General features: G+C 30.5%; 1 protein-coding gene across 2 annotated transcripts in view; it reads left to right on the forward strand.

The window, feature by feature from the left end:
- The window catches only part of Ino80 (chromatin-remodeling ATPase INO80), an 88188-nt gene extending 76983 nt beyond the window's left edge, over nucleotides 1-11205 (forward strand). For both annotated transcript variants that reach the window (XM_072546587.1, XM_072546588.1), the window contains exons 17-19: nucleotides 722-902; nucleotides 5479-5652; nucleotides 7181-11205. In XM_072546587.1, the coding sequence (XP_072402688.1) occupies nucleotides 722-902; nucleotides 5479-5652; nucleotides 7181-7500 (675 nt within the window). In that variant the 3' untranslated portion in view covers nucleotides 7501-11205. The remainder of the gene's footprint in view (nucleotides 1-721; nucleotides 903-5478; nucleotides 5653-7180) is intronic.
- Nucleotides 11206-11693: the final 488 nt, after the last annotated feature.

The raw sequence follows: 11693 nt of genomic DNA on the forward strand, positions 1-11693 counted from the left end.
GAACTTGAGGGTCTTATCCTGTTTGAATTGTGTGCAAAAGATGGGCCAAATCAGATAAATAGTTTTTGCGAAATTTAATTTGTGTATATAAGAATTTTTTAAAAATGAGCTAAATCCAAATAATTTAACTGAATGTGTCTCAATAATGAGTTTGACGTTTTGGTATTTTGGTATGGAAATTTTTGGTATCACCCGCATTACTTGGCGAGCGAAAATACTTGCAATATTTATTATCTTTTGGTGATTTTTTGTTGTTTTGGATAATTTTGGCAGAATAAAATGATTAATAATTGGTCCAATGAGAGGATTATATATTTTATTAACGAAATACATTTACGCCCTCCTGAGTTGTCGATGGTGGAAATCGGAATATCATCATTAAATCTTCGCTTGTCCACTGCTGGACATAGATCTCCCTGATAATTTTTCATCTGTTTTCGATGTTGTACCTCTTGAAGCATCCAAGTCCTATGGCAACGTTTTAGATCCTCAGTTCAACGTGTTGATGGGTGACCTCTTCTTCGGTAAGCTAAGCGGATACTGGAATCGGAATATATAAAGATCGAAATGCAAAAAGACGGATGATAAATATCGTTTATTTTTTATCTGACATAAACGTTCAATACCATCTAAAAACGTTCAATAACATTGTATGACATTTCATTCCAACCCCTTTAATTTTGAAATTTAAATTAAATAATCATAGCAATTATACTTTCAGACAATACCAGTTGGCTTGGAACCCAAAAAATCTAAACAAGAACCAGTGGCACCGTTAGAAGAAGCAAGTAGTATCGTCGAAAGTGGGCCTAACAGTCCATTAAGTGTCAATTCTAACGACATTTTGGTAGATGACGGCGTAGACATTTACAATGATGAATCTGATTCGCCCATTACCAATAGTAAGTATTTTTCATCTGTAACCTGATTTTGAATTTATTTTAAATTTGGGTTGTAATTTTTTTTTAAATGTTGTATTTGAAAAGATTGGTAGGTACATGTTTTATAATTCCTTAAACATGTAAAGACCTGCAAGCAAGAAACCGAGAATCAAACGCATCTATCCTAATTAAAAGAGTAGAATAAAACATTGGGTTCCGGCACATTTATCAGCCACCCGCTTCCGTGAAAAATTTTTGTAAATCTTGAAAATATACATTATTTTAAGCTATTTCAAAAAAAAAAAATTTGCGGAATTTCCATTTGTTTAAATAAAAAATGACTTTGAAAATTGAAAATTTCACACTTTTTGGGCGGCCATATTGAGAGTTGACTGCGACGTTTCCAAATCTATAAAAATGTATAGTATCACAAATATTCTCTATAATTTAAATTTTATGATATATTTTTTGAAGGGAATACTTCTTTTTACGTAATATACGTGCATAAACACTTATTACTCTGCTCATCGACTTATATAAATACTATTTTAGAATATAATGATAATCTAAATGCAGCAATTGAACATAAATTGAACATAAATACTAAAATTCTTCTTATTCCTCTTTATAAGCAATTCTGCATGTTCATTGGCGGATTAATACCTCTATGGAAGGCTGTCATTCCACTTATCTCTTGCTATTTTGATGACACTGGTCTCCTCCATTCTGCTTATGTTGTTATTCCATGTTTTTTTTCAATTTTGTGTTCATTTATTTATACACTGTACGTTACATTTTCTTCTAATTTCACCACTTATCTTTTGATCTCCGAGCGTAGTTCCTGTAATTTTTCTCATTACTAAAGAACTTAAATGTGCGGTGTTATTATAAAAAAATTAACAATTAAGTAATATATTAACGATTCATTTTTAAATGAGGAACACTTTACGTTTGTATACTAGCTTCAGTGGTAAATATACAACAATTGGAACTATATGCAATAGACTAATAGTTTACCTGTGCAAGGTCGATATGGAAAATCGTGGAAAATGTTAAAAAAAAATATATTGAACGTCTTGTTATGTTTAGCAGACAGATGGTGATCTACAAACGTCGGTAGGTCATCTCATAGCCCCGAAAAGGAACTCAATCTATCCTAAACTAAATAAAAATAATTAAGATAAAATATATTAATCGGTGTATAGTATTAAGATAAAAATACACGAGTTCCCTTCCTGGGATATTCACCCACACCCCAGGAAGGGAACTCAACCTATCCTCACCTAAATAAAAATAATTAAGATAAAATATATTAATCGGTGTATAGTATTAAGATAAAAATATACGAGTTCCCTTCCTGGGGTGTGAGATGACCTACCGACGTCCTACGGACGTCGGTAGGTCATCTCACACCCCAGGAAGGGAACTCAACATATCCTCACCTAAATAAAAATAATTAAGGTAAAATATATTAATCGGTGTATATTATTAAGATAAAAATATACGAGATAAAAATATAGAAACCAAAACTAATTTAAGATAATATATATATATATATATATATATATATATATATATATATATATATATATATATATATTATGCTGGTATCTGATCGGCCTATGGTGGAGCAGTACGGCAAGAGATAAGGGCTTGCGGCTCGGTGATACTCCTCCATAGATCCCTACCGGAAGGGCGTGTGCCGCCTAAATACCGGGTATATATATATATATATATATATATATATATATATATATATATATATATTATATATATAGATATACATATATATATATATATATTATATATATATATATATAGATATATATATATATATATATATATATATATATATATATATATATATATATATATATATATATATATATAAATAGACATAGACGTCGACATTGTCTAACTTTACATTTAAATTTTTCCAATCCAATATTTTGTAAATATTTAATTAATTCAGTATCGCTTTTTTGTGTTATATTATTTATATCAATAATAGAATTCACTTCCATTTTTCAGGAATAAAACCAAAACATAAATTAAACTTGTTTTGACAATTTATAAATTTCATGATTTGTTTAAATAAATATCATTTAAAATATATTTAAAAACTGAAACAAACCTATCACAAAAATTGGCAACCTCGCACAGTCGCTGTCAAACTTCAATGCAAACAACCATAATAAATCAAACAGGTTATATGAGCAAAATTTATTATTTTGTTGATATCAACAACTATTTCATTATAATCCAATGTTCTAATAAAAATTACTAAATATTACACACTAATATGATATAATTAAAAGGTTAGTAGTAATATATAAGTTTGTTTTATAAAAATATGTCTCAAATTAGGGTGGCTAATAAATGTGCTGGCACCAAAACATTGTTTAATTTAGCACTCGAATAAGTAGTTAGAAAACATCAGAAGGTAGAAACACACGTCAATAAATCAGTCCATCTTTAAAGAAGATTCAGAGATCAAGGCTGGGTACCAAGCAATAACAGGAAGCTTCCTTCAAGACGACAGCGGACAGCTTATTACAGATGAGGAGGAAATCCTAAAAACCTGGAAGGAATACTTGTGTTAACTGTTAAACGACCAATCTAGTGAAATGCATCACACATAGAAGTACATTTAGCTGAAATAAAAGACCAATACCCGACATACGAAGAAGTAACCCAGGTAATTAAAAAACTTAAAATAATAAGGCACCGGGCAACGATGGTATACCAGCATAGTGCTTAAAACACGGAGGAGAAACGTTGTACAGGTCTATATACAAACTAATTTAAGGCATTTGGCAAGAAGAATGTCAGATGAATCGAAAGAATGGATTATTGCATCAATAAAAAAAAGCCACAAAGTATACCAGCATAGTGCTTAAAACACGGAAGAGAAACGTTGTAGATGTCTATATACAAACTAATTTAAGGCATTTGGCGAGAAGAATGCCAGATGAATGGAAAGAAGGAGTTATTGTATCAATCCACAAAAAAGCCACAAAATATACCAGCATAGTGCTTAAAACACGGAGGAGAAACGCTGTACATGTCTATATACAAACTAATTTATGGTATTTGACGAGAAGAATGCCAGATGAATGAAAAGAAGGGGTTATTGTATCAATCCACAAAAAGGAAACAAAAAGCACTGTATTAACTACAAGGGAATAACGCTCCTAAATACCACCTACAACGTCCTTACAAATATCCTGTTAGATAGAACCAAAACATATACAGAAATCGTTGGGGATTATCAATGCGGATTTAGACCGTGTCGCTTTACTATTGACCATATATTTACAGTAAAACAGATAATGGAAAATGCTGGGAGTGTGATCGTGAGCTTCATCAGATGTTCATAGATTTTAAACAGGCATTTGATAGTAGAGTAGAGTATCAGTAAATTTTGTTGTATATTAAATACTACTAATCACAACAAATCGATTATTGTTAAAAAACAATTAAAGAAGAAATTACGACTTTTTCTAAAAATATCCCTAGACTTTGCCGATGTGTGTAGACAGACATTGTCTAATAGAATTAACCAATGGAGAAGAAAAGAAAGGAAACATAAATCAAGAGATGTTCCGAAAGAGAGAATATTTCTAAATAATGATGCAGCAATGGAATAAAGAAGAAATTAAAACAAATCTGCTAAAATAAAAAAAGCAAAGAAATGGTTACAACAAAATCATTATAAACGGAGAAGAAACGAGATGGGTTACAATAAAAGAGAAAATAAAGTAAATAAGGATACAAAAAACTTATACTAAAGAGTAAGGAGGTCATAAATAACGACCAAGCAAACTAAATGGACTGCAACAGACTGGAATAGCAGGAAAAGAAGATAACCATAGCAAATGAAAAAAAAAGACTATACCAGCAGAAAGAGTAAAAACAAAAAAAAACAAGCAAACAGAAATAGTCACCTGAAACATCAAAACGATGCTAAAAATAAAAAGGCGAAACAGATAACATGTTATAATATAGACCTCACAGCAGTATAAGAAATAAGATAGGAAGACTCAGGTGAAATATTACTCATTCTTTTATAGCGATAAACAAAGGAAAAAATTGTGCAAGCTTCTTATGTATAAAACAAATTATTACTTAGCATCAAATACTTCAAATCAATGAATGGAAGAATCGTCACGTTAAGAGTAAAAAAAGAAAAGAGAGGAGAGCTACTTAAAAGAAGTAGGTGGAAGTAGCAGAGGAATAATACATAACCAAACAGATGATAATGGACATCAAATTTATCAACAAGAAAAAACATTAAGAAACACTGATGACTAACATCAGTGGCTAAGAAGAACGATACACAAGATCACATCTACGCCCGCTCCCGTAACTCTTTGATAATGTTTGCCGTAGTTGCACATGAAACTTGAGGAACAACAGTGTACCTTTACAAAATACCAGCTGTGGAAGCCTACACTCCTTGAAAATGTTTACTTTAAATTTGTTTAAGTTCTTGAATTTGTCAGAGATTTAAGAGTTACTAAGAGTAGTGCATATCAATTCCTGCAGTAGATAGGGATATGCTTGTACGCTATTATTTATTATGTATTTGTTGTAGAATATACTGTATATAATGTATACGGTACAACTGTGAAACCAAGGATTCCTGGAAGAGGATCATCTCGAAGGGGGCGGCCCAGAGGATCTAGAAGCCGTACATCAGGGCTTGGCCGGACGTTACCTAATAATTGCGTCTCCACTTCACCGGGACCTGCTGGTATCTTTGTATCGGGTGAGTATTTAGAATAATAAAATACTAATTCACTCTTTTTGTTTATTTACTATAGCAACATTTCTTGTGTAACTATCGTCACATTATTTAAGGCAACCAATCGTAAGCGATCGGTTGAAACATGCACCTGGATAGGTTTTGACGTTTGGTTTAGTGTTACTGAATCTTTTTTTTTTAATATTGATGTAATCTATCTGATTCCGAACATTTCTATATTAGACATTTAAGTTTATAAGCGTTTTGGATGTTGTATATATAAAAAATTAAAAAAAATTGTTATGATTTATTAAACAATTTCTTTATTTAAATAATGCATATTCGTAATGTATTACGCACATTATTATTATAATTGCAAAAAAAATAATTTGGCATAAAGAAATAAAATAACTTAAAATATTTGACCGATCGCTCTGAAACTATGATATTTTAAACAACAAAAGTCCTAACATTTCATGTAATGTAAAGGTTTTATTTGATTTTTAAAAAGTTAGGTACATATTAAAATTTATAAAAAACCGAATTTCTTACTTATTTTGCAACTTTCTAAGCAACAAATAAGGATAGAAACATTTAAAGAAGGCCATTTTGAAGGTTTTTATATGACGTTTCTTGACTTCCATGTGAAGTTTCTTACTCTCAAACTTGTTTGATAGACTTAAAAAGCAAAAATTTACCGTTTTTTGACCTAAATTTGTTAATAATTAATTAAGTCCACAGAATCGACTACAGGAAACATAAAGTTATTGTTGTAGAGGTCTATACTACTCAAAACAACTGTAGTTTGCCCGGAGGGGTCAGTGACACGAAAAAAATCTTATTTTCCTGGACTATATCGTGGTGAAGCAGGAATCGAGTGACGTACTAATAGCATACCAAACTCGAGCCAAAGTCAAATGATCAACGTCGCTTTCCTTAGATTCAATCTCAAGTTCACTATCACTTTCTGAGAGGTTACCATATTCTGACTTGCTCTTGCCCATTTTCAATGGTTTTACTAAAAGAAACTCACACTTATTGCATATTTTCTAAATAACTTACAATAAAATAATTCACTAAAATAAAATTTGAGACATCTATTGTCTAATAGCGACATATACTATGTAGGACATCTGTTGTATAATAGAGAAAATACAAAAAGTACAATTTGAAAACACAATTTAGGTCCGTTCATGTCTGACTCGAGCGCGACATCATTGGAAGGCATGCTCGAGTCTGACTAGAGCGTGTACAGTAAGGGGTTAAAAATAAAACAACTTAACTATGTTTATACGTTAACTTGGACTTTGCCATTATCCAAGTTGATTAAAATGTACAGATCAAACGATAGTACCAGTAAGAACTTCAGAATTTAAAAAATAAAAAATATTCTCTTTTTTTTCATAAAATTTAACTCCGTTTCTTTAAATTTGTCGGTGTGTGTAGTTTCGGAACTACATTAGTAGTACTTCTGGTTAATTGGCTAAAGTTAAAACCTAAAAAAAAAACAAGGAATTGATTGAGATTTGACATTTTTATCTTATATTTTCAGATCAAACGCCTCCAGATTCGGGATCTGGATCTGTATCTTCAATGCATTCTTCGCCGTCCACCTGCTTTATGGATTCTCCTATTTCCTCTCAAGGCTCCAGTTCTGCTGCTCAAACCCCATCAGTACGGCGGGGTCCTGGCAGACCCCGTCTAAAACCAGGTGGCCCGTCCAACGCTGGTTCTAGAGGAACATACCGACCTCGCAAACCATCAAGGCCTTTACCGGTCCCGCTGCCTTCGGATGGCACCAACCTAGGCTCAAATGTAAATAGTAACGCGCAGTATTCAAGTTATTCGTTTTATGATTACCCCGACGATTAATAATATTTTTAATTTTTAAACTGAATTATAATTGAATAAGTCTGACGAACTTTTCAGTGTAAAAATTAAGGTGATATGGTGTGGCCCAGCACACTACTTGATGGTGATATTACAAAAGTATAGCACGTATTGGTTGATTTTAGTTACACTAATAATTAGGAGGGTGCCTGAATTAACGTATAGACACTCAATTGTAAATATACAAAAGAAGAGTCTAGCAGATTCAGGCTTTCGATGACTTATGAAGTGTATTCACCTATAACATAATCTTACTTGAACAGATGCTTTAAATTTCGTGATATGTATACTTCATATTTATTATTTTCTGTTTTTTTTTTTAATTATCTTTTAAAATCCAAAGATTATTTCCCTTGTTGATGGCAAAGTCTTGTTTAGAGATTATCAATAGATCATATTTTAAACAATTTTTGAATCCACAAGTAGATAAAACCCTTTAATGGACATTAAGGGCTTTTTTTCGTTATTTTATTCATAATGAATAACTTTTAAATATAGTATGTCATGTTTTCCTTAATACCTTTTTCCTAGCCAATGTTTTCTTTTTTATCTAGAGTTTTTCATTTTTACGCGTTTCTTTTTTCTAGTTATGGCTGTGGCTTAACTGAACTACAGTATGCTATTATCATGTTTCTACTTTTGTTTTGAGTGCTTATAAAATAATACTGTTGTACAAATAAATTCATACCAACATATATACAATACGTGTTTATAAAAACGTAATTACTGCGACATGACATGTTTACAGCAAATTTTCAACTTAACAGAGTATTATTGCCTTTAGCGCCATCTACCTGACAGTTAAACAAGTTTCCTACTTAGGAGAGTGATGTTGATACTGTAATTTAAAGTAGATGGAGCTACACGTAGCAATATCACTGTTTTAAGTGTAAAATAGTGTTTCAGTAAAGAATTTATCTTCATACAGTGGTTGTAAATAATTCACTAAAATAAAATTTGTGTGTATATGTGTATATATAATATATATTATAAATTACCTCATATGTACAGCAGTCAAAAGGAGAAACATGATAATAATTTAACATGGCTTTACGGAATACCCTTTTTTTATTTTAGTTTGATGGCCTTGGCCGAGCCAATTAGCCAGACAGGAATACCCTTTATATTTGGAAATTATTTTACAATCTGGAGCTATACTTTTTCTAGATCTATTCTGAGAATGGAAATAATCAAACTTGAGTATAAGGTGTATCTGTAGATATATACACACATATATATTTATATATACATATATATATATATATATATATATATATATATATATATATATATATATATATATATATATATCCTTATGCTGTTTTTTAGATCTCTTTTGTTGTAAATATAGTTCTAGAGTTTGGCTTCATAGGTTAAATGTACAGGTCTAGTCCATACTGTAAATATATATATATATATATACAATATGTCCCACTAAGTTGGAACCATATGGAAAACTGTTTTATTATTAATTTTACGGAAAAAATTCTTTATAAAAAGCTCTACATGTTCTATAATCTAAAATCAATCATCAGATATAGTATATGAGGTATGTCAAATAATTTTGCAATTTAAAACACGTAATTAATGTATATGTACTGTAACATATATATGTAATGTATATGTAACTAGTGTAACTAACATTACATTATTACTGCAAATAAATATTTATTTTTCCCTCATTCTACTAATGCCTCGACATATTCACCTTCTCGTTCAATACATTTAATCATTATATTAACAAATTCACGTACTACATTTCTTATTATTTGGAGAAATTTCCTGGCATCTAAAATTATCCTTTCCAAATGGTTAACATCTTGAAACGGCGCTTTCTTGTAAACATTTTGTTTTAAGTAACTCCATAAGAAATATTCAAGGGGAGTTAGGTCAGGGGATCTAGCAGGCCAAAAAAGATCAGAATATCTGTGAATAACTTTTCCATGGAACATATGTTTAAGATATTCCTTAACATTCAATGTACTGAACGTTGACGTTCTTGTAAGGGTAGCTTAGTGATATTAACCTGTTATTATAAATGCCACACCAGACTTAATACCAAAATTTGGATTTTCGTCAGACCACCAGCGACAATGTTTTAACGAGAACGTCCCATTTTGATGAAAATGTTGCTTCATCGGAAAAAACTATACGCCTCGTAAAAAGGGTCTTCTTCTAACTCCCGTTGGACGAGATAGCAAAAATCAAAGCGCCTACGCCTTTCTTTCAAGGTGTGAATGATTTTTGGTCTAAATGGCTTGTATTTATTTAGTTTCAAAAGTCTTGTTATTGTATTTTTACTTACAGTTTGTTGCATTACCGATTTCCTCTTGCACAATGAGAGTTTTGAATTTTCTATCACAGATATTACTTCAAACTGCGTATTCTCATCGGCAACCAGTTTTTTGCGTTTTACATTAAAGTTATATTTTATACTTCCAGTACTCTTAAATTTATTTACTATTTTCCTAAGTGTGTAATGATTTATATTTTTATTGGAATGTCTATTATTAAAAATAATAGCTCTTCTCTATGTGTTTTATAATGTTCTACCACAATCACAATAATTTCAATTTTATCTTCTGAACTTAATGTTGTTTACTAAATTTTATAAATACTTTCTAACAATTTGTCTGAATACAACTTATGTTTTGAAAGTAAATGTCAAAGATATCTTTCTATAAACATATCATATATGTTTATTAGTAAATCCTTGATTTCACGTTACTACAGTTAAACTTGCATTGATATTGTAGACAAAATATGGATATGTCGAGGCATTACTAGAATGAGAGAAAAGTAAATATTTATTTATTTCCAGTAATAATGTAATGTTAGTTAATGTATGTTCCTATTTGCAAAGTAAATGCGCATGCCCTAATTACGTGTTTAAATTGCAAAATTGTTAGAAAATATTTAGATACGATATGGTTATCATGTGTTTCTTAATCACCAGATATTAAAATGTTTATTGAAAATAAAAAGATTAGTAAATAATTATAAAAAATTCTTTTTTCAATGTTAATGTATGTAATTTATATTTGAACGTAGTTTTTAGTTTTGATCAACTTTTCTCAATAACAATTTTCGATATTGTGAAATATAAAGGTACTTTACTCTTGAACGAAATTCGTATTTTTGGACATACCTATACTATTGATAAAACTTGATATCTGATGGTTGAATTAGAACACGCAGAACTTTTTATGAAGAATAATTTTTTTTTTCGTAAAATTAATAAAAAAGTTTTCCATATGATTCCAAGTTAGTGGGACATATTGTATATATAATACGTATAATGTATATAATGTACATAATGTGTTAGAAAGTAGTACTTTTGTAGCAATATTTTCTGTCTTTATACTATTTGTATCATTATATAGAGAAAATGTATTTTAAGGTAGTAAGTACATTGTATAAACAGTAAAATATACATACAGTTACTTGGAGATCTCCGAGTGGTAAAGTGGGACACCAGATAGACCGTAAACTAGAAGAAAGGAAACATTATTACTTAGTGGCGACAAAAATAACAGGAACAAGAGAAACTAGCCAGGATTACATCAAATATGGAACACGTTATTTTGTATTTTTTCTGTTTTGATACTAAACTATTTGTATGAATATCAAGTCAAAAGTTATAATTTTGCAAATTTGAAGAGTATTCGTTAAATAAATATTTTTGCAATAGAATTGTCTATTTTATTTACATCCCTTTAACCTTTAAACCCTATCCATATTTAAACTTACACTTTCACTACCCTGGGGTACACTAGTAAAAGTCACTACCCATTAAAAAACAAGTCAAAAAGTAATGTTTGAATGAATTTATTAAAAATAACTTTTTACCGCAAATATAACTAACGAATTTTAATAACTCTTATGAACATTATCGTTTCTCAGAACATCCTGGACAAACTTTAATTTGATGTTCTGGACAGATGAATTTTTTGCACACATTCCACCTCGTTCGGCTCTTATGGTCTCGGGATCGCACACAGAAACTGCATCTGCCTGAATTTACAGAAGTTTCTTCTTGAATTTCATTGGTCCACTTTCCTTCAAAATACCCTTGATAGCTTCGCGAAGATATGATAAGGTTGGCCAAGCCCATCTTTCCCTCATATAGGACTGCATGAGTGACAAAGCTAAAGTTTTCAAGTAGAACGCCTGAA

The sequence above is a fragment of the Diabrotica undecimpunctata genome, chromosome 10 (assembly GCF_040954645.1).
Source record: "Diabrotica undecimpunctata isolate CICGRU chromosome 10, icDiaUnde3, whole genome shotgun sequence".
NCBI lineage: Eukaryota > Metazoa > Arthropoda > Insecta > Coleoptera > Chrysomelidae > Diabrotica > Diabrotica undecimpunctata.